The sequence below is a fragment of the Octopus bimaculoides genome, chromosome 1 (assembly GCF_046866305.1).
Source record: "Octopus bimaculoides isolate indiv1 chromosome 1, ASM4686630v1, whole genome shotgun sequence".
In the NCBI taxonomy this organism is placed as follows: domain Eukaryota; kingdom Metazoa; phylum Mollusca; class Cephalopoda; order Octopoda; family Octopodidae; genus Octopus; species Octopus bimaculoides.
Window position 1 is genome coordinate 9482870 of NC_142928.1, and position 25446 is coordinate 9508315.

General features: G+C 37.1%; 1 protein-coding gene across 1 annotated transcript in view; it reads right to left on the reverse strand.

Annotated features, from left to right (window-relative positions):
* Positions 1-25446, reverse strand: part of LOC106874194 (calbindin-32) — a 122127-nt gene that overhangs the window by 75384 nt on the left and 21297 nt on the right. Inside the window, exons 2-4 of the mRNA XM_089348378.1 lie at positions 10995-11080; positions 9503-9592; positions 8904-8990 (exon numbers count right to left, since the gene is read on the reverse strand). Coding sequence (XP_089204504.1) covers positions 8904-8990; positions 9503-9592; positions 10995-11080 — 263 coding nt within the window. The remainder of the gene's footprint in view (positions 1-8903; positions 8991-9502; positions 9593-10994; positions 11081-25446) is intronic.

Genomic DNA, 25446 nt, shown 5'->3' on the forward strand with positions numbered 1-25446 from the left:
AGTCATAGCATTCCTTATATTATCTATAAAAAAATGAAGTAGACTGACATCAAATTTTGAACCCGTTGAAGGTACACGAGATACCGAAATATCATTCAGCAAATTTAATTATGGAACTCTTCTTCTTTTTAATAATAATAATAATAATAATAATAATAATAATAATAATAATAATAATAATAATAATAATAATAATAATAATAACAACCACAACAATAATAATAATAATAAAACGTTTCTAGCAATCGATGGGTGGTGAAGAAGATAACAACAGATCACAAGATAGAAATAACAAGACCGGATTAAAAGTTTTATTCTAACGGAATACGATTATAGTTAAGTAGGTCAGTCGATTTAGTTGTGAGTGTTGTAATAGCGGTCGTTGCTCGTCCATTATACAATTGGTTCGTAACAACTGTTTCTTCTCAACATGGAGGGGAATAACCAAGAAAACAGGAGTGAACAACCGATATTTGATTTGTAATGTAAGAAAAAACTACACGGCGGCAGCTGTCAACGAATTGACAGGAATAACACAAACGGAGTTGTTCAATCAAAAGCTTCTTGAAGGCTTAGCTCGTACACATAAACCCATATGTACATAAACACATATAATATATATATATATCATATATGTGTGTATATACGCATGTATGTATGTATGTATGTATGTATGTATGTATGTATGTATGTATGTATGTATGTATGTATGTATGTGTGTGCTTTTCATGGTAGCCCTATTGGATATGCTATCATAGACAGAGGTAATCATGCTTACCAGCTATGCCGACAACACAAAAGTCGCACAGTCAGTCAAGGAAACCTCTGATGCTACGCTCTTACAGAAAGATCTAGATGCCATCTAAACATGGGCTGAGGATAACAACATGCAATTTAATGCAAGTAAATTCCAGGCCTTCCGTTGCCAGTTAAGCATTGCTCAGCAATCACGACATCAGTACGTTGGACCAAGTGGAGCAACGATCCCAGAATCAAAATACGGGGCGTGATCTTGGAATAGAAATGAGCAACAATGCCTCATTTCACACACATATCAACAAAATGGTAGCAGTATCCAGAAGACTGGCCGGTTGGACTCTGAGAGCCTTCCGGACAAGGGACCAAGAAACTATGATGACACTGTGGAAGTCATTTATCCTCAACCGACTAGACTACTGCTTTCAGCTATGGTCACCTTATACTACAAGGACGATAGCAGAGCTTGAAGCAGCCCAACGACATTACACAAAGAAAATTGCATCAATGGAACGACTGAGCTACTGGGACAGATTGAAAGAGCTACGACTCTATTTCCTGGAACGAAGGCGGGAGAGGTATGCAGTGATATATATATAGATACTGGAAGGACTGGCACCAAACCTTGGAATAAAGCGCTATACCAGACCACGAACGGGACGTGCTGTCCCCATTGTGTCGACTGCTTCATCTCGGGCAAGGACGATGTAATGCAATAGCTTGGGTTTCAAGGGCCCACAGCTGTTTAACTGTCTGCTGAAACATCCGAGGACACTCCATGGAGTGGATGTAGACGTTTTCAAACGTGAACTTGACCTCTGGCTCACCGAGAACCCGGATGAGCCAATATCTACGCAAGAAACTCAAAAGAGGATAGTAACATCGAACTCCATCCTTCACCAAAAGCCGCTCTGACAAAGAGAAAAGTTAGGTATAAGAGGCATTAGAGGCAGTGTGCTAGAGAGGAGACTGCGCTGGTTTGGTCATGTGATGCGGTTGGATGAGGACAGTTGCATAAAGAAGTGTCGATCACTTAACATGGAGAGAAGTTGTGAAGGAGGAAGACCAGAAGGACATGGGACAAAATACTGGAGGCCGATCTCAAAATGGTGAACCTTACGAAGGAAATGACAGAGGACTGAGATGCATGGCGAATTGCTGTACTCGAGAATTGAGTTCCTAAAACTAAGGTATCACGTAAAAAGCATTGGCGTGGATACGGATGCCACGTAAAAAGTACCCAGAGACTGTGGAATGGTTGGCTTCAAGAAGGGTATCCAGCAGTAAAAACCAGGCCAAAACAGACAAAGGAACCTGGTGCTGCCTCTTGCCTTAACAACTCCTGTCATACAGTCCAGTCCAACCCATGCCAGTATGGGAAAAGACGGTCAATGCTGAATATATATATATATATATATATATATATATATATATATATATATATATATATATATATAAAATTCCCCTTTGGTCATGAATGACCATGAGATTGTACCTAGAAAGTTCCCCTCTGGAGCAAGATCGTTTTATGGAAGACCAGCAGTCGCCCATGCATACCAGCCTCCCCTCTCCCCACCACTGATTTTATCCAAGGGAAAGGCAAAGGGGCCGATACAGCTCAACACCAGTGATGTCATAACTCATATCTACAGACAAGTGAACTGGAACAACGTGAGGTAAAGTGTCTTGCTCAAGAACACAATATAGCCCAGTCCAGGAATCGAACTCACTACTTCATGATTGGTGAGTCTGACGTTCTAAGCACTGAGTCATGTGCCTTCACTACATGTGTGTGTGTGTGTGTGGAGACAGAGAGACAGAGAGAGAGAGAGAAAGAGGAGAGAGACAGAGGGGAGAGAGAAAGAGGAGAGAGAGACAGTGGGGAGAGAGAAAGAGGAGAGGGAGAGGAGAGAGAGGACAACGAGTCGGCAGTCGTTGGAGCCTCGAATTGAATGGAATGCTTTGAAATCAACCTCGGTAAGGTTTGAACTCGAGGTGTAAAGAGATGCGCCTTGATAGTGATACTCGTCCGCCTGTTCCAATCGCATTAGTTTTAGGTGGGGTGGGGTGTTGTACAAACAGAGTCGCTATTTACTTATGTTTTGAACTAAAATCCTGCCGAGGGTTATTTGACCTTTAGTGGTCGATAAAACAATAAAATGGCAGTCAAAGTCCTATAATCAATAAAATAAAATCGATATCCACCACCTCTCTTAAAATGCTTTGTTACTAATCGTTATTTCTTTGTTATCTTTAACTGTTATATTGTGTGTGTGTGCGCGCGCGTGTGTGTGTGTGTGTGTGTGTGTGTGTGTGTGTGATATCTTATAACTGTCTGTTTCTCTATTTCACAAGGGTCTTCTTTGTTGTTGCCACATACTGGGAAATTTTTAAACTACAGGGTGTCCACAAAGTCTGGGTACATGGAGTAAATAAAATCATAACATAAACAATTAAATATAAGAAATAATAATTTCTTAAAATATGTGTTAATCCCCATGTACCCAGACTTTGTGGACACCCTGTACATCAAAATTTTCAGATTTGGTATATTGGAATAATTTTCCACGTTAAATCCGATTTTGTTAATTATATGTTTCAAAAAGATTGCAGAAACACGTTAAAGTTTAATCAATTTTACCTAATCAGAAAACAAGATTTAGAAGCTGGTATATTCTGAATGATAGCTATCACAAATGAAAGTAGAATTATTACGAGGAGTAATTTTTATTAAAGAAAACGAAAGCAAAGTTGTAAGAAGCGAAGTTTTAATAAGTTTTAAGGAATAAAGTCTTGTGAAACAGTTAAACAGACATTCTTTTACTCTTTTATTTGTTTCAGTTATTTGACTGCGGCCATGCTGGGGCACCGCCTTTAGTCGAGCAAATCGACCCCAGGACTTATTCTTTGTAAGCCTAGTACTTATTCCATCGGTCTCTTTTTGCCGAACCACTAATTTACGGGGACGTAAACACACCAGCATCGGTTGTCAAGCGATGTTGGGGGGACAAACACAGACACACAAACACATACACATACATATATATATACATATATACAACAGGCTTCTTTCAGTTTCCGTCTACCAAATCCACTCACAAGGCTTTGGTCGGCCCGAGACTATAGTAGAAGACACTTGCCCAAGGTGCCACGCAGTGGGACTGAATCCGGAACCATGTGGTTGGTAAGCAAGCTACTTACCACACAGCCACTCCTGCGCCTATACATGTAAATAATTTAAAAAGGAAAAAATTCTCAATGAAGTTTTTTTGCGAAAAATTTCACAAATCTGTCCTGATCAAAAGGCCTACCTGTCGAGGAAAGCATGGTCTGCCATGGAATAAACAAAAATTTATATAAGACATTCTATTGTAAAAGTTGCCCGGCAAAGACGGGCTGCTCAGCTGGTCTTGTATATATTAATATGTATTATATGCTCTATATGTTATATATTATTTACATATAACATACATAATATATATGTTATATATATCATATTATATATATATATATATATGGGAGATTATACAAAAAATAACAACAGACGAGGACAGGTGGTGTAAATAACAAAAGTATATATTAGTATGACGCTCGGGAATACGGAAAGTCTTTGACGTTTCGAGCTACGCTCTTCAACAGAAAGAATACGGAGACAAGGAGAAAAACATATATATATATATATATATATATATATATATATATATATATATATATATATATATATATTTCAAATTTGTTTATAGGAAGTATTTTGAATAGGCAAGTAAAGCTCCTTACTTCATTATGCCGGCCAAAGTCTAATGATAATGACTGAGACAGTTTTTCGGGGTTGCATCATGCTGTACCAATATAATGTAGGATATATATAATAATAATAACAATAATCCTTGGGTGGAATTTACAAACATTTAATGCATCGCTACACGCGTTTCCACAAATCACATGAATCTTAAGATCACAGACCATATTCCTGCAATGATTACAGCGCAGTCCGTGGTATCCGTGGGCATCCGGTTGATCATCATTATTGATTCATTTCTTCAGGCGATGTACAATAGAGGGATGTTTATCCCGTTTTACCAATATGAAAGTCAAGCGAGTAATGTGGGTATTTCTGTGTGTATTTGGTGGGAAGGAGGAGAAGGTGATGACAATAGAGGAAGGAATAGTAGTTATATGGGGATGTAGGTGTGTGTGGTGGCGTTGGATTTATTTTGCTATCCATTCAGCAGATGTTAAGGATGGGTAGTACATTCTTTTGTTTGATTTCATTTAAGGCCTGACTATCTTCAATAAATTCTGAACTCAACAGGTTATCAGGTACTTCGGTTATATTTATCAGTGGTGTCTGTTAACGGAATTGATAAATGCTATATGGTGAATTTTTCATTGTTTCTGTTGTTATAGTGTATAGCATCTCAAATATTGGTTTCTTTGTTTATTTGTTTGGATTCCTTCACTCTTCTATAATGTGTTATTTCGTAACAAATTATTTTTTTCAAACTCCAGAAATTATTTGTTCTTATCCTTACAAGATATGACCATCACCTCAGAGTGCCTATTTTACGTTTTCCATAGATGTGATTATTTCCAGTATTTCTTCTAGACCAAATGTCCTTCAACAACACACCTTGATAAACTCCTACTAATTTCAGGTCACGACAGACTGAGAGGATACTCCTGAAACCGAGAATTTGAACTTACGGAGACAATATTTACATATCGCCTGAGGAAACACAACTAGATCTCATACTGCAGTGAAGCTGTTGCATAATCGAGTACCTACACGACTGGAGAACTACGTTGCTCAGAAACAATTGTACAGATCGAAAATAAATGTCCAACCGTACTCCTTGTTGACTCCAATTCTTTTCAATTATCTATTCACACACGACAGAAGCTCAAACGCAAACCATGGAAGTACGTATAACACTACTACTGTAGAGCACAGGGTGAAATCTGACGGTGGACGAGCTTTGTGCTGTACTCTGCTACGTTCTGAACAGAATTCACCACAACTGAATGTATGTATATATATATATATATATATATGTATATATATATATATATATACCAGAGTAAGCACATAAATGTGAAACCAGGTGGAAAAAATAGCACTAGAATACCGGAGGTAGAGTAATATACTTTATTAATAAAGCCGCAAAGACATCACAAAAGCTATTACTAAGAGTTTCACGTTCCCGTTCGTCGGACAGTTTTGGTTGAAAATGGAACAAAAATAAGGTTATAAGTATAAATTTACAAATACGTTGATAGATACACATTTGAAATTGGTTTTGTTTCATTGGTCCTGTCAACTAACGGTCTTTTCAATAACCGGTTGTATGAAATTAAAAGTACGATTTTCTTCGATTTTAAATGATATGATTTTAAATCGTAATTTTAATTTCATAAAACCGGTTATTGAAAAGACCGTTAATTGACAGGACCAATGAAACAAAACCAATTTCAAATGTGTATCTATCAACGTATTTGTAAATTTATACATATAACCTTATTTTTGTTCCATTCTCAATCAAAACTGTCCGACGAACGGGAATGTGAAACTCTGAGTAATAGCTTTTGTGATGTTTTTGCAGCTTTATTAATAAATTATATATATATATGAAAAAATGAGTAGAGATGGCTTTTGGGGGGATAATTTTTATTTTTAGAATAATGTTAAAATAAAAATTGTCCCCAAAATAGTCATCTCTACTCATTTTTTTCAAATACATAATACTGTACCAAGGACTTCTTTTTATTATTATTATTATTGTCGTAGACCTCCGTCGGTCATGGCTGACCATGGATAATAATAATCCGTCCGTAAACGGACGGATTATTATTATTATTATTATATATATATATATATATATGGAGAGAGAGAGAGAGACAGATACCTGCATACATACATACATACATACATACATATATACGAAGGTATGAGAGCCTCTGTGTGTGTGTGTGTGTGTGTGTGTGTGTGTGTGTGTGTGTGTGTGTGTGTGTGTGTGTGTGTGTGTGTTTCGTTTTCTGACTAGTTTTATAGTGCACGACTCACACTTTTAATGAAAATGGATCACAGATTGTCTAAAAGCAGGATGTCTTTTTAAGTCGACATTAATCGACTTATCAGACAATTACAGTCATATGACTGGAATAGCCGGTCTTTGTATAAATCTTCTGTTTATTTCGTAATCTAATAGAAAATTCGTAGAAAGGTCAAACTGAAAGAGCAGCTGGAATATTGATATTTTCACAAAAATCTTTTTAAATCTAGTTCACACAACAGATTAATATGAATATTATGACACATATGTAAACTGCATAGGTTTTTAGTCATCTTTATATGTCTTTAGGATAATTATTAAATCCTAACAGCTTTTAAAACATCGCTGCAAGCCCAGTTACTAAGTCTATTTGCCAAGACTTATAATATATTTAACAGAATTAGAGAAATGTAAAGTTGAAGCTAACCAAGACACTGGCCTTCTGACCAAAGGATTATGAGTTCGTATCTCGATATCAGTGATTTAAAGAAAACATTGCCTTGTTACCAATGATATAATCTTGTTCCACATTTCAAGAAATAAGAGACATTGCGAGTGATTTGCGTCATCCGTCTAAACCAGAGAGAAACGGACGAGGAACGGATAAAAAAAAAAAACGGTTAAGTAGGAGTCAAAGCACGGATTTCTGGGAATTTATTACGACTATTTTTCAGTGCAGTTACATTACTGGTCATTGGAATCCATGATGTTTGCAGGTGAGGCTAATGTCCACTTTCGACATCTACGGATCAGTGTCTACAAGAGAAACTGGACAGGGATAAATCGGTGTTAGGATCGAATGTTTTCGTAACTGAAATGACATGAATATCACAACTTCCACTTGAGACAAGCGAAGCTCTGGAACATACTGGAAGCTAGATGAGGTTGGTGGTATGAAAACTGCCGAGTTGGAGGTTAGACTTAAAGAATATTATATTCCATTTTTTCTTAACACAAAAATCACTGAAAAAACATTTCCAGGATGTGAAAGTCTGCTCACAATCATCTTCATCATCATCATCATCGTCATCATCATCATCATCATCATCATCATCATCATCATCATCATCATCTGCATCATCATCATCATCATCATCGCCGTCGTCGCTGTCTCCATCGTCGATGTTGCCGGTGTCATCGTTGTTTCTGTCATTGTCATCGTTGTTGCTTGTAGGGTTGTTGTTGTTGTTGTTGTTGTTGTTGTTGTTGTTGCGGCTGATGCTGTCATTGCTGCTGCTGCTGCTGTTGAATCTTTTTGCCGTGAATAAGGTGAGATCCAGCGACGACAAGTGGCCATCTCTTAGAAGGATGATCAATCCTGAAGACTAATTAACACGGATGATTTACACGTCACTAATTTTTGGTTCCTCAGATTCTTGTTTGATTTTGTTTTTCCGATCGATGTGAATATATTGGAGGAAAATTCTGGTCTTAAAAAAAGTAAGGATCTTGAGGGAAATTGCAAAGTAGGGCCGTCTTAATTCTCCTTTTTTAAAAGTCTGAAACTAAATTTCTTTGAAAGGAGGAGTAAGAGTAAAATATTGGGTTATCCGTTGGCCTCGACGATGAGCATTCAGTTGTTTGACCAACTGAGCGTGTAAGAGGCAGCGTACTCCGTAGACGTATGTGACATTAACATAATTCTCAGGCCGAATCATGAAGACACAATGCGATACGACTGAGCTTTTGAATTACAGGCAGAATTAAAGAATAGAGAGAGAGTTGAAGAGATAAATCGACCCCTGTACATAACTGGTACCTTATTTAACGACCTGAAATGCAAAGTTGATTTTAGAGAGATTTGAACTCAGAGCGAAGAAAACCGAAACGAATAACGAATGGTAGTCTATGACATTGTAACGAGTCGTCGGATTCGCTGTTATTATAATAGAATACATACACCGCGTCCCATCGGTTTAAATACTATTTTCTATAGGAGGATACCTTATAAACACAATATTCCTACCTATTGGTAGAATATTCCTGTCTAAAACATGACGTACTCTATAGATAGGATACTCATAGATCTATAGAACATTGTACTCTATCTAAAACACCGTTTCATGTAAAAGAACAAATAAATAGAGTACAACTTACTTGCATGAATTCTACACTGGAGTCCAGCGGATGATCTCTGCGGAAAAGAAGCAAAAAATTCTCCTCCACTGGAAGTAGTTCGGTTAACTGCAAAAGGAAAACAATTAAAATAATTAAAGTATAAACAATTGGAAGTGCTGTTGATAATATTTACAACACACATGCGCGCGCGCACGCAATACAACTGACTTTCATCAAGTTCGCTGAACTACCTCATTGACCCAGCACCATTTCCCCAAAATACTGCACAATCAGATTGAACCCCAAACCATATAATCGTGAAGTAAATTTAGCTACTGTACTGTCATATCTGCGCTTTTAGTTATTTGGTCCCAAGTCAACCTGCTCCAACAGAGCTGTGATCAAAAGCATTCCGATCGTGACCAACCCATCTTTTCAGTCTATATTCAATATATCCTTCATTTAAAAAAAACAAAAACTAATGGAACATTCAGCTGATATTTCTATCAGATCGATGATTACTCAGACGCTGCAACGTTGTATCGTACTGAGACCCAACGTTGGCCCCTGAAGGATTGTTTTAATTCAGCTACAAAAATATTTAAACTAATTGGAAAAAAGAAAAAACAGATTCCTACCTCGGAAATATCAATTTTGCCATCCAAGTTGACATCAAAAGCATCCATAAATAATTCTTTAGCATCGTTGAAAGCCGTTTCTGACACAGCCTGGAAATAGAAAATATTGTCTAAGTAACACAGTCAAAGACTTATGTATTAGAAAGACGTTAACAAACATTATGAACAACAATAATTCTTACATCAGGTAACCTAAATAAACTTGTTAATTTGGCCACCCTCGCCAAAGGACTTTGTGGTATCAGTTTAGATTAAATGGTTATTTTGTTCTATTCCTCATAAAATACTTCTATATTGAATAGTATTAGTTCGAAGACACAGCGTAATGTGGTGAGAGGAAGGACCTGTATCTAATAAAGCTTATAGAGACAGACATTTGTATAATACCGCTGTCTAAGTATCAGCTGCCATGTCCCAGTAACAAGAAGAGATCGAGATGATTGGTGGGAGAATCATCTAGAGGTTTTACATTTGAATTTCCTTCTGCAAGTCCTCACCAACCCAGATAACCCACAAGACAGTGGTGGGGGTAGGGTTAAAGTTCAAAGTTTACTCTTTCCTATATCGATGTTTCATCACTCCAAAGTAGCTTTACAGCACGATCGTTCGCTTTCACGAGGACCTCTACGTCTCTGTGCTTTGTTACAAGATGGCCGATAAAACTCTGCTGGGTTCCTTTGCCCTTTAACAGGTATTTTATTCCTTTTGTTGAGTTTCTAACAACCCTCTTCACTAGGTGCTTCTAGTTAGTGAGTATATTTACTCATTGACAACCTGATTATGAATACCACCCGGTATTGAGTCATACTCCAACGTTACTACGCAACATTACTGCCCAGTGTTACAATCATATTCGTATTTTAATTGTAAACTTTGATAAATCAATTTTAAAAACACACCAAAATAAACTATTCCATTTTGAAAGGTTTCCTTAACGTAGTTACCACTTGTGGCTGTTCTTGTCCTGCCAAATCTCTCTCCGACTCGTTGCTCATGTTCCTAATCAGGGTCTACTTTAGGGAATCACAATCAGAAGTGACGTCTAAAGAATAAAATTGCAAATATTATTTCTTTAAGGCAAAATATATGCATTAATTTTAATATTAATTTGACATTAATATTAAATTTCCCGTTAAGGCGTTGGCAGAATCGTTAGCACACGGGGCAAAATGCTTAGCGGTTTTTCGTCCGTCCTTACGTTCTGTGTTCAAATTCCGCTGAGGTCGAATTTCCCTTTCATCTTTTCCATATCGATAAAATAAATACCAGTTGAGCACTGGGGTCGATATAATTGACTTGCCCCTTCTCCCTTGTATCAAAATTTGAACCCAAATTTCCTCAGAAGCTCACTTCCTTCCTTTTGGAAAATAGCTGAACGCTAATTATTTTACAAAAGTCTACTGTTTTCCCTGAATCTTCTCATCTCAAAAATTCTTAACAAAAAAAGACTTGTAAGCCAAAAATAAAACATTTAATATATTGTTTTGCCTACCTCGTTACCATCGTCTGTCTTTAAGACGCTTGTCACCAGTTCTCGTAGAAAATCTTCCAGTTCACTTCCCTCAATATAACCATTACCTGAAAGGAAACAGTTAAGAAATGAAGAAAGAGTGTCCGTCACTAAAACTGGAAGCTTTTCTCTTCAAATTAAAAATACAAGCTGAACCAAAAGTCACGAAAGTGTCTGAAATTATAATGCATATTTAAAAACTTTTTTGGTTTTTTTGTATTTTTCGGAACTATTAAATATTGAAAGCCTCACCTAGGCCCACTCCCTGTACAAATGAAATTTGTTTGTGATTAGAACTAACCCTAATCGATTCAAAACAGCTGTGTTCAGTATTCTTTGGTTGATCATTAAGTGTATATTAATATTTCATAAAACTGGTGGATCATGAAGTATCGAACTGGATTTTGATCTTTCGTTAGATTAACACCAATCAAACAAATATCAATAGGCATCAAAATGTATTAAAATTATCATGAAATCAATTCAAACAATTAAGTTTCTACTTTATAGACTTTCGAATAAAAATATCCCTGCTTTTAGGGATATCACCATTCAGAAAAATCTCCCATAAATCACACTTTAAAGTCTTAATAGGAACACGCATTTGTTTTGGCAGACACCAAAACAAATTCATTTTCAAAAGCTGGTACGAACTCCAATCGGGATAACAGTAACATCAAAAATACACATACACACCAACAGAGATAAACCTTATATACATATATGCACACATTCACACAGAAGACTCATACATAAAAACACCCCCCCCACACACACACACACACGTAGCATACAGAAGCATACACCCACTATCACAACGATGGCTTTAAAAAAACACTACATATTACATATTATATATGTATATGTGTGTGTGTATGATATGCCTGCATGTATATGTGATATATACATACATACACATATATGTGTGTGTGTATACATACATACATACATACATACATACATACATACATACATACATATATATATATATATATATATATATATATATATATATATATATATATATATATATATATATATATATATATAATACATAATTATTACCGCTTTACGTTCACCATGTGAATTTTTTAATATCCTCATTGATTTCTAATTCGGATATACAACCTCATAAGACCTCATGCAAGTACATTTATGATTTATATGTTTATATATTTATATATTTTTATATTATATCATATATATATATATATACATGTGTGTGTGTGTGTGTGTGTGTGTGTGTGTGTGTGTGTGTGTGTGTGTGTGTGTGTGTGTGTGTGTGTGTGTGATATAATAATAAAATATATACATATGCAAACCCGTATAAATCATAAATGTAATTGCATGAGGTCTGATGAGGTTGTATATCCGTATTAGAAATCAATGAAGATATTAAAAAATGAACATGGTGAACGTAAAGCGGTAATCCAACTCCACGGTGCTGCTGAATTCCAGATCTGATATTTTCAGCGGTTGTAAACATATGGATAAGTTCCTGTTGGCGAATTGCAAAATACCGCCCTCTCTGGAATGAACGGCTGTACCGCAACTCTAGGCCCCTATCCATTCAGCCGTATGACTTTACGTTCAAAAGAAATAGAACTCTAATTCTCCCTCTCTTTCCCTTTTCTGTTTTCTTTTTTTGTTTTCCGTATTTTCAACCTTCCACCTTTTATATCTACTTCCTTTTTATTTTTCCTCGTTTTTTCTCTCATCCTATCGTTTTGTCATAGCTTGTTATTCCATATGGGCACAACCTGGGGACTGTGTGAAGGCACCAGACGTGTTATAAAATGTTATCTGAGATGTTTTCATTGCATGAAACTATTAGCAGCTCATAGAAATATGTACTGTGGTTATTAAATGATATTTATCTCTCACCAGATGGATTACATTCTTTGTTAATCTTACTATCTCGGAACAGTACACTGTGTGTGCGTGTGTGTGTGTGCGTGTGTGTGTGTGTGTGTGTGTGTGTGTGTGTGTGTGTGTGTGTGTGTGTGTGTGTACATACATAGGTTTCATAGAACAGACAGTCGAAATAGATCTCACTATATGTATTTCTTACACTCAATTTATTCAGCAGAACGTTACAAACATGACTCAAGTGTCGGTAGTTTCGTACACGACACGTGTCGAACTATACATACGTGTATATACGTATACATGTTTACAGAAATGCATATATGTTCAGGTATATGTACATGCATATTACTACATGCTCACATGTTGAAGGATACAAATGCACACACATGCATACACATACAGAAAAATATCCACAGAGTTACTGGTTCATACATGCATACATAAAGATACATTAATACACAAATATGAATAAACATCCATGTAGATAACCCATGTGCATATACATATATATACATGTGTGCGTGTGTATGTATGTATCTATATGTGTGTGTGCTCATGTGTGTGTGGGTGTGTGTTTGTGTGCCTGTGTCTGAGTGTATCTGTGTATGTGTGTGTGTGTGTGTGTGATTGTGTGTGTGTGCGCGCGCGCATGTGTGTGTCTGTGTGTATGTGTGTGTGTCTGTGTCTGTGTCTGTGTATGTATCCATATATAAGAGGTCTTGGGCTAACAGGTCTTTGGGTCTGACGATACGCCATAAAGTTAAACCCTTTATGGACGGGAAACCCAGGGTAATTCCATAAACTGGCCTTCCCCAGTTAAAAACATAGGCTACTCTACTTCTTAGAGTGTGCGTCTTCTCCGGATTTATGTTTTCTAAAAATGATCCTTTTCACTCCTTGGTCAGAGTTTTTCACTGAGACCACGTGGTTTCTGCCAAATAGTTGACTAGGTCCCAACTCTGTCGTGTCTGTGAATATATTGCTTCATAGCCAGGACTGGGCAGCCAGAGATAATATGATTTATTGCTTCTTGTCCATTTCCACATATTCTACATTTACTTGTTATGTTTCTTTTCATTATAAATTTTTCGTAATTTCTGGTGGGGAGGCTTTGGTCTTGTGTTGCAATTAAAAAACCTTCAGTCTCTGCTTTGAGTCCTGAGCTTCTCAAACATTGCAGGGATTTTGTTTTGTCTATTTCTTTTGCATTTAACTTAACCCAATATTCGCCATTAAGGGGTTTTTCATGCCATCGTTTTATCATGATCCTTTGTTGTTCTAGTTTTAGTTTGGATTTCATTTGTTTTACAGCTTTTGTTTCATTTGTTTTACAGTTTTCCTTGCTTCTGAAATAGGTATTTTTGAAGTCCTATGATAATTATTTTATAATTGTTTTCTAGCTGTATTATTATTATTATTATTATTATTATTATTATTATCATTATTATTATTATTATTATTATTATTATTATTATTATTATTATTATTAATATTGGCAAATACCCAAAGAGAGCGAATAATGCAGATATTGACAAAGCCCTTACCCATCAATGGCTAATGGCCTCTGGCTTGAAATCAGAAACAGAGGGGTTTATCATAGCAGCCCAAAATCAATGCCTACCTACAAAGAACTACCAGGCCAACATATTAAAGAACAGCAGCTCCCCATTATGTTGTATATGCCAACAACAAAATGAGACCATCGATCATGTTGTCTCCATGTGCAGTCTGCTTGCGCCTACAAAGTATCTCAACAAGAATGATAGAGCTGCACAATATATTCACTGGGTAATATGCAAAAACCTGGACTTGCCCCATGATAAAAACTGGTGGGAACACAAACCATCCCCAGTACTTGAAAATGATCACATCACACTCCTCTGGAACTTCACCATTCAATCTGACAGAAAGATAGATGCAAATAGGCCAGACATCGTACTGAAAGACTTCAGACAAAAATCATGCCTCCTCATTGATATGACTGTCCCAATCGATATAAACGTATCTGTCAAGACCTACCAAAGACTGAGCAAATATAAAGATCTTGAAATAGAAATTAGCAAAATGTGGAACCTGAAGACAAAAACAATACCTATTGTCATAGGTGCCCTGGGAATGGCAGCGAAACGGGCTTATTGCTACCTAGCTCAGATACCAGGAAACCCCAAAATGGCTGAAGTTCAAAAGATAGTGCTCATGGGAACTGCCCATATCCTACGTAAAATACTGTCTATGTGATTTCAAATTTTAAAACAAACACATAATTTTCTTATGGTTTCTTAAACATTCTCTAGAACAACACTATGTACAAATCCAAATATATGGTACCCTAGGCATAACACCTACATGAACTTCTAACTTGTTGTCTCTTGAGGTCTCTGGGTGAGACTTGGATCCAACTTGTACAAATGCAAAGCAAAAGTCAAACATAAAATAATAATAATAATAATAATAATGAGAAGAAGAAGAAGAAGAAGAAGAAGAAGAAGAAGAAGAAGAAGAAGAAGAAGAAGAAGAAGAAGAAGAAGAAGAAGAAGAAGAAGAAGAAGAAGAAGAAGAAGAAGAAGAAGAATATCCTTATTATATGAAAACTTCGGGCTTAATTGCTAGGTATGATGGAAAGTGTCAGCTGTCCCACGATCAGCAGACTAAGGTGACACTTGTTTTACTAGTCATGCTTCAAGAACCCTGCGAAGAATCCTTGTAGTTCCAAGCAATGCTGATTTTTGTAGGTGTTCTACCTTCAAACTTGCTATCGCCCACGTATTTACTGCTTAGATTTTATTCCATCCAGTCAATTTTGAGCACAACACCAACCTCAGTCTCCGAAAATACTCCATCCTCAGTTGCTCTTTCATTTCCTTTTCTATTATCTCATTGAACTCTAGTACACGAAGGTATTTGTATCCTTCCGTTTCAATTTGTTTAATCGAGTCTATTCGGTAATTCTATCCCTGCTATGGACTGTACCTTGCTTCTTTTTAGCTAGATTATTCTGCATTTCTTGAATCCAAATTCCATTCTAATATCTGTATTAAAAAAGTGGACCGAGTAAACCAAGGAGCTCACTTGTGTCTCATCTTTGCCATACAGTCTCAAATCATCCACGAAGAGGAAGTGGTTGATTGTCTAGGATTTTCCCTTTAGTTGGTACCCCAGGTTTGTTTTCCTAAGTACCAAGGCCAGGGTATCATGCATAGAACAAAAAGCAACGGAGATAAGCTATCACCCTGGATAATCCCTCTTCTCACACCCAGGGTGCCCAAACTTTTTCCGTTAGATGTCAGTTCAGTTTTCCATTCCGCCATGCTTCTCTTCAGGAAACACGTTACATTCTTCGTAATTCCAAACAGATCTAAGCACTCGATGAGCCACGAATGTGGAATCATATCATAAGCTTAGTCAATCCAGGCCATTCCCAGATTTGTCTTCCTTCGTTTACAATCTTGCATTACCATTTTGTCTATCAATAGCTGATCTTTGGTACCTCTGCATCTCCTTCTGCAGCCTTTTTGTTCAGGTGGTAATATATCGTTCTCATCAAGAAATTTATACAGTTCTTCTGCAATTCCTCTGACAGTAACTCGCACATTAATGGCAAATAGGAAATTGGTCTGTAATTGTCAGCAGCATTTTCCTTTGATGCATCCTTCAGGCGTTTGTCCTTTTGTCAACCAGCCCAGGATTTCTTCTCCATTGATCAATGCATTAAATTGCTTTGCAATCAATTATAATAATAATAATAATAATAATTATTATTATTATTATTATTATTATTATTATTATTATTATTATTATTATTACTATTATTATTATTATTATTATTATTATTATTATTATCATTATTATTTTATTGTCTTTGCACCGCTTCTGACGCTGGAAGTGTACTACGGTATCAGCTGTTCACTACCAGTGAACTAAGGTAACACCCCTTATTTTTCGAGCACCTTCCAGTTCCAAGCAGTGCTGTTTTCTGCAAGTGCTCCCCCATTATTGCAGCCCCTATTTATTCCACGTACTTCTCGAAATTTTTACTCACTGTTTCCAGGGCTCCGACAATTATAATGAGGAATCTCATATTTCTGTACGATTATACAGATAGTCTTGAAAGGATCAAAGTCTATTAAAATGAGCATGTTTACTTGAATCATTCATGAAATGGGCTGAGCTATGTTTGAAAAGACTGCAGCCAAACCAAAGAAAAAAAATAAACCAAACTGGTATCACATGATATGTATATATATGTATATATAAAAAAAAAAGAAACTAAGAATTTTGGAAAAGGTCTCAATAGGATTTCAAGACGAGCTCAAAATATCATCCCCTCCCTATTGAATGAAGTAAAAAACGGGCATTGTAACCCTTATAGGTCTGTGAAAACTCGCTGATCCAAGTTCGAACAATTTAAACATAATCAATGAAGAGTTTGAGATACACACATGGACAATTACTTGGACCGCCGCCATCAAGACGTCCCCTACATCCAACAGTCTGGAATTTAAAATCTTAGTCTTACAGCGTTTACAATCTTAAGTTGAGATATTTGTGAGGACTTGGAAATCCAAAAGTACTGCAGCCCACTATGTTATTTCATACAAGATTTGCAATCACTAACCTGACATACGCGTCTGAATCATCGATTAATCTTAACTGAGTTTGCGGCAAATTACTTATAAATGTTTGTTCATAATTTATTCGTCATATGCTAACAGATTACATAAACAGATTCCATCATCACGTAAAAATCATAGAGGTGGAGAAGGGGGGGACTGGTCATCACGTGATCACTCAATCTTATAGAAATAGCAACCAGATATTTTTCAAATTTCATTGTACTGTTTTTGAAAAAGAAGGAAAATTAATTGGATAGAGTAGTCCCAGATCCACTGCGTTTGAACACATTTGATCGTGGTCGATTTGATCCAAGTTGAACGGGAGCTAAATAACAATAGCAACAACGTCATTATATAGAGATTGGGTATAAACATGTACAGTTCAAATCTTTATTTTTCTTTCTAAACGTTGACTCATAAAAAGTCCTCACAATTTTTGTCATTAAAGTACATAGAGATCTCTCGGTCATTTCAAATGGCTTCCGGCATTTTCATCTTCTCTCATTACTAAAAATCTACAATACATTCATATCCCTCTTAAGCCGTCGTTTCATCACAGAATGGATAAATAAGAAGATATGACTAATAATATAACTTAATAGAAGATTATCACAAGTAATCTCATGTAAATTAAATCTTATTGCACTCATTAATTTTTGGCTGGTTTCTGCATCTCGGTTCGTTTTCGTTTCTTCTACTTTCTTATCATTTCCTTTTTAATGCAGCCGAACATCCAGTTGCTTTCTAAATTCACACACACACACACACACACACACACACACACACACAAACATACATACATACATACATACACATAGACGCATATGTATACGTATGTACTAGTATGTGTGTGTGTATATATATATATATATATATATATATATATATATATATATATAGATATAGATATATATATATGAACAATAAGCGGGTGTATTAGTTTGACGCTCGGGAAAGAGAGAAAGTCTTTTACGTTTCGAGCCTCCAACAGAAAGGAATAAGAGAAAATAAACAAAGAGAGAATAAAAGAGCTTGTATATTTAGCGGGTTCGATTTCCACTCATTCACTTATTTTTCCTAAAATTTTCGTTGCGTCTTGCAACCTTTTCAATAATCGTTGACTCTGTCCGTTATCAGAGTTGCATTCTTTTTGTTTGTTGGTGCGCATGTGTATACACATATGTATGTATGCATGTATGTATGTATGTATGTATGTATGTATGTACGTATGTATGTATGCATTTATCGGGGTCGATAAATTAAGTACCAGTGAAACACTGGGATCGATATGATCGACTATCCCTCTCACCGTAAATTCCAGGTGTTGTACCTATAACAGAAAGAATTGTTGTTGTTGTTGTTGTTGTTATTGTTATTGTTGTTGTTGTTATTGTTGTTGTTGTTGTTGTTGTTGTTGTTGTTGTTGTTCTGGAAGACTCACAGATAGTTCTTAATTACCTGCCATTCTTTACTTGAAATCAGGCAATAACAAATTACGAAGGGTTCAAGTAGTGCCTTCTCTTGTGATGCAAAGAGACAATACTCTCCTTACAATGCAAGCTGTACCCAACAGTGCTGTCTTCTGGATCATCTCGAGCCTGACATTAGCTCCAATATTCTTAAGATGCTTCTCAAAGCCCTTGGAAACTGCTCCGAATGCTCCAATTACCACCAGTATCACCATTACTTTCCTCATGCCCCATAACTTTTCTATCTCGTTCCGCAGTCGCTGGTATTTCTCAATCTTTTCTGTTTCCTTACATTTCACCCTCAAATCGCCTGGTATTTACTTTACTATTATCTATTATCTTTACTTCTTTTTCATCTTTATGGATGAGCACGATATCTGGTCATCTCGCCTCCATGACTTGGTCGCACTGAATGTTAAATTCCCAGAGTATTTTGTAATGTTCGTTTTCCATTACTCCATCTGGCTTGTGTTCATACCATTGTTCGGTTCTCTCGAGGTTTGCTTTACCGCACAACAGCCAGTGGACATATCTGGCCACATTATCGTGTCTCCTTTTATATTCACGTTGTGCAAGCTTACAGCACTCACTAATAATATGGCTTATACTTTCTCTCTTCTCAGAGCACATCCTACACTGTGGCGAGTCAGTGCTTTTATCAATGTGATATTTGGAGTAGTTTGTTCTTGAGCGCTGCACACTAATGCTTCAGTGGGCCCTTTTAAGTCTCCTTTCTGCAGCCATTGCCAGGTTTTATTCCAATCAATCTCAGCTCTATTCTTCAAGAACTGACTATGAATTTTCTCGTCCTGCCAAATTGTCTTCATCTGCTCTCTCTGGTCTTTCTTAAATTGTGTTGGATCTACGGCTTCGTTGATTTTTAAGGTTCCCTGCGTTTTCACTGCTTCAATCATTTCTTCTTTATTCCCCTTAACACACCAAGCCAGGCTATTCTCCTCTTCCCTTACACAACCTTCACAAAACGCTAAACCCCGTCCTCCTTCCCTCGTCTTTACATACAATCTTGACACACCACTGTTGGGGTGTAGTTCCTTGTTCATTGTCATTAATTTACGTGTTCTACAGTCAATCTCTTGTAATTCATGCGAAGGGAACAGGCTCACCTTATGGGTAGTAAGAGCTCTGCAGTCTTGGTTGACAATGTTACTAGAGATGGTGCCTAGATAAAAAATACCGGTCGGTGACGAACCTTAAAACACATACCTCAATGTTGAGTGAAAATGTCTAATTCAAATATATTAGCAATAAGAGCAAAAGGGTGGTTAACAGACATGGAAATAGAAGAGATAAAAAGGAAAGTAGAAAATAGAAATAATACTTCACCAACAGATTACGTGCGCAGTGAGAACAGAGAAATGAATCTTGGTAGTAAAGATGTAGAGCAAAGTGGAAATGTAAATGTATTCTGAGCAAATGAAGCAGAAGTAATAAGAAGAGCTATATCACAAGAATACGATGATGACCAACAAGACATAGTGAGGACGCTGTGTCGATGAGAGAAGACCAGGATCAAGCACCCCGCAACCTGAGGTACATTGATCGACGCAAGCTCAAGGTTGAAACCGAAAAGATAGATTCGGTTCTTGGGCTATTCCAGGCGAGAAAATATAACTGAAACTAACAAGATTATTTGGGCTGCAGCTTTGGTTGTTGCAGATAGAGTTGGATACAAAAGAAAAGAACAAACAGAACGTAGAGAACCATTCTGGCGTAGACGAATTTGTGAGAAACAAAGTTAAAAAGACATTTAGGAGACAAGTTGATAGATTGAGAAGAGGGGAATTGCAGAACGAAAGCATAAGAATTATACTTTCTACCAAAGGCACAAGGCCTGAAATTTTGGAGGAGGGGACTAGTTGATTACATCGACCCCAGTGCGTAACTGGTACTTATTTTATCGACCGTGAAAGGATGAAAGGCGAAGTCGACCGTGATAGAATTTGAACTCAGAACCTAAGGGCGGACGAAAAACCACTAACCATTTTGCCCGACGTGCTAACGATTCTGCAAGTTCGCTGCCTTACGAAAGCATAAGAATAATGTTGGAGAGAACATATAGAATAAGAGATAAAGGTTATGATGCGATATTGGAAGAATTGAAACAAAGAGTAGGAGCAACCAATGCAAAACAGGAAAGATATGAGAATAGAAAAAGACGGTTCAGGCAAAACAGATTGTTTAAAGCAAATCAGAAGAAACTGTTTCAGGAACGAGATGGGTAAATAAATACACGTAACAATGATCCCAGATGCAGAGGAAAGCAAGGCATTTTAGAGAAGGATCTGGGACCAACCTGGAGAGTATAATGATGAAGCGGAGTGGCTGCATGAAATCCAAGATAGGTTAAGAAATATTGAAGTCCAAGAAGACGTAAAGATAACTACAGAAATGATAAAGAAGCAGTTAAGAAAATTCCCCATTTGGAAGAGCCCAGGACTGGATGGGGTCCAAGGTTATTGGATGAAGAAGCTGAGAGGGCTCCGTGAAAGGATAGCGCAACAGCTAAATGAGTGCTTACAGGAAGGCGCAGTACCCAGCTGGATGACAAAGGGAAAGACATTGTTATGTGCCAAGGATCCTCAAAAGACCAACTTTAGACCAATAACATGCCTTTCGTTAATGTGGGAACTATTGTCAGGTGCATTGGCCGGTGAACTGTACAGATACTTGGAAAGAAGTGGGCTGCTACTCATTGAGCAGAAAGGATGCCGAAAAAGGAACCGGGGAACGAAGGATCAGCTCTTAATTGATAATCTAAATATCAGGAACTGCAAGAGAAGACACACAAACCTGAGCATGGAATGGGTTGACTATCGCAAAGCAGACGATATGATACTACACTCATGGGTGATAAAAACAATGGAAATGTATGGAGTAGCAGAGAATATGAGAAGCCTTATACGGAATAGCATGAAATGCTGGAGAACGGAATTGACAGCAGGGAAGCAAGCACTAGGAGAGGTGAAAATCAAGAGAGGAATTTTCCGGGGGACAGTGTATTCTCACTGATATTCGCGCTGAGAACGATCACCTTAAGTGAAATACTACTACAGAAAACACAGTAGGGGTAAGATCTGAGAAGAGTTAAGGGGAAACTGAACCACTTCTTATTCATGGATGACCTGAAGCTATTCACAAAAAGTAAGTCAGAACTGGACAGCCTAGTCCAGTCTGTGCGGATTTTCTCCAGTGATATTAAGATGGAGTTTGGACTCTCAAAATGTGCTGCGATGGTGATGAGACGAGGAAAGCTTGTCAGGACAGAAGGCACATGGTTGCCAAGTGATGAAATGATGACGGCAATTCAACCTCAATCCAGCTATAAATACCCGGGAAGATGGAATCAAACACCATGGCATGAAGGAAAGGACAAAAGGAGAGTACCCGCGGCGAGTAAGAAAAAATATTGAGTTCAAAGCTAAATACCAGAAACATAATTTTGGCAATAAACTCGCGCGCAGTTTCAGTAGTTCGGTATGGCGCAGGAATCCTTTGTCTTCCACAGGTTCAAAAAATAAACTTGTCAATCTACTTTATTTTGGTAATATTTATAGGATTGAGGTTACTCCTCCAGAAAGTATAGAAGCAAAAAAGACACACGAGATGTCGAAATATCGTTCACTTGATAACAATGGCACTCTTCTTTTTTTGCTTCTATACTTTCTGGAGGAGTAACCCCAACCCTATAAATATTACCAAAATGAAGTAGATTGACAAGTTTATTTTTTGAACCTGTGGAAGATACATGAGATGTCGAAATATCGTTCACTTGATAATAATAACAATAATAATAATAATAATAATAATAATAATAATAATAATAATAATAAAGAATTAAGGTCCAATTATATGAAGTGCAGAAAAGACAACACTATCGATAGCGATAAATGTAGAATGTGAGGAGAGGTGGGTGAAACGGTATGGCATATCGTTAGCGAATGCCCGAAATTGGTACAACGCGAATACAAGAGACACCATGACAATGTGGCAAGAATAATCCATTGGGAGCTCTGTGGAAATCACGACCTACAAAGAGCATTGGAAACTGTGCGAAAAGTGGGGGCTAGCGAGAGGCATAACGTGGTGTGAGCACAAACGGCAGAGAGTAGCAGAGTCAGAGACTAACAAAATCCTCTGGGATTTCCCAATCCAAACAGATCAGGTGCTAGAGTATGACAAACCGGACCTAGTCGCGGTGGGCAAGGTGCACCACATATGCTATATAGTCGATGCTGCATGCCTCTTTGACCCATGAATAGACAAGAAGAAAGGTGAAAAGATAAATAGATACAACCCTCTTAAGTATGAAATAGCCCAGCTATGGAAAATGAAGGTGAAGATAGTGCCAATTATTGTTGGGTCCTTGGGAACAGTATCAGAAGGTACCAAGAGGAATATAAAGGAAGTTAAAATAGAGTACCCAGTAGAACTGTTACAAAAGGTTTGCCTCTTTGGCACGGCCAGAATAATCAGGAAAGTATTAGATAGCTGAACAGAACGGATAACATGGTACCGTATGGTGCAGATAGTAAGCCCGTTGCGTATGCAAGATCCCCCCAGAGCCCCAACAAAACCTGTGATGAAGAGAAAATGATGATGATGATGATGATAATGATGACGATTTCATTTATTTGCCACCAGGGCGGATGAAGGGGTCAATACAAAGACAGACACAAAGTGTACGTATTTACATGTGATGAAATGATAAAATAATCATAAGAAAAGGTAAGTATACACGATATACAATGAAAAGGAAGGGAAATATACAAAGTTAAAAAAAAGAATAATAATAATAATAATAATAATAATAATAATAATAATAATAATAATAATAATAATAATAATAATAATAACATTGATATTAATAATAATAATGAAATTATGAGAGATTCTGAGAAAATACCTGATTGGTTAGCAAGTGGTATTACTTAACAACTTCCAAAGAATGATGAAATGAAATTTGTCCAAAACTGTTGGCCCATAACCTGTCTATTTACCACGTATAAAATGTTAACACCCATCCTCGTGGAGAAAACATACAGATTTATGGAACAGAACGATATTTTCCCCACTGAAGAAAAAAATGCCGATGAGGCTTATATGGATGCAAAGATCAACTCCTAATCAATCACATGATCCTTGACAACTGTATGAGTATAAAACTGACAAGAAAATAGGTCATCTGTTTTATAACGGATGGCTTAAAACTCTATGGCAAAGACAATAATGAGCTTGAAGGCTTGTTACGTACTGTAAAAACATTCAGTGATGACATTGGGATGGAATTTGATCTTGATAAATGTGCCAAGGCCACTTTCCAGAAAGGGGAATTGAAGACCTCACATTCAGTGGTGTTAGATGTTGACGGAGTTATAAAAGGACTTGAGAAGGAACAAACTTACGAATACCTCGGTTTAAATGAGAGCATTCAGCATGCAAACATGAAAAAGAAGATCAGAAAAGGAATGTTATAGGAGAGTTCGAGCAGTCCTAAAATCTGAGTTAGATGCACGTACTAAGGTGTTAGCCATAAATTCCTTAGCCATTCCAATTTTTATTTATAGTTTTAATGTGCTGAACTGGAATATCAGCGAAGGACAGGGAAATCCGTAAGCTGCTGACTTGCAATAAAATGCACCGCCCAAAGGCAGATGCAGATAGTCTTTACCTTCCCAGAGCCCAAGGAGGTCGAGGCTTCATCCAATTTGAAATCTATAAAACCACCACAATTGAACTGGCAATATATATTGAAACATCTAACGACTGAATGTTAAAGCTCATTGAAAACCACGAAAGACGTAAGAAGCTTCATTCTGTAATGGAGGAGAGCAAAAAATTTGTTAGTGAGTTCATGCATAATACCCAGGTTGAACAGTTTGAGCGAAGTGCAGCAACTGTAGTTGCAAACAAGGTGAAATCAATCGAAAAGCAAAATGCATTTGAACAATTGGCTGATAGGAGGAAACAAAAACCTCTGCGTAGCAAATATGTGACCCATAGTAAAGAACCTGATGTAGACCAGAAGTGCACTCATCAATGGCTCATCAATGGCTCGGGGATAAAGGCAGAGAGTGAAGGCTTTGTTTTAATTGCTCAAGATCAGAGCTTATTGACCCACAACTACCAAGCCAATGTGATGAAAAACGAAGTAGACCCAAAGTGTCGATACTGGAACGATGAAATTGAAACAGTGGACCACCTAATCTCTGGGTGGAAGGTTTTACCACCTGTAGAGTATAAATCCAGACATGATTGAGTTGGCCAATATCTACATTGGTTAATATGACGGCATTATAAAATCAAAAGTGCTGACAAATGGTACAAGCACCACCCCGAGGCTGTAACTGAGGGAGAAAATCTAACTATTCTTTGGGACTTTCCAGTGCATACAGACCGGACCTTCAAAGCAAATAAACCAAATATTGTTTTGAAAAACCAAAACAATAAAATCTGTTTATTGAT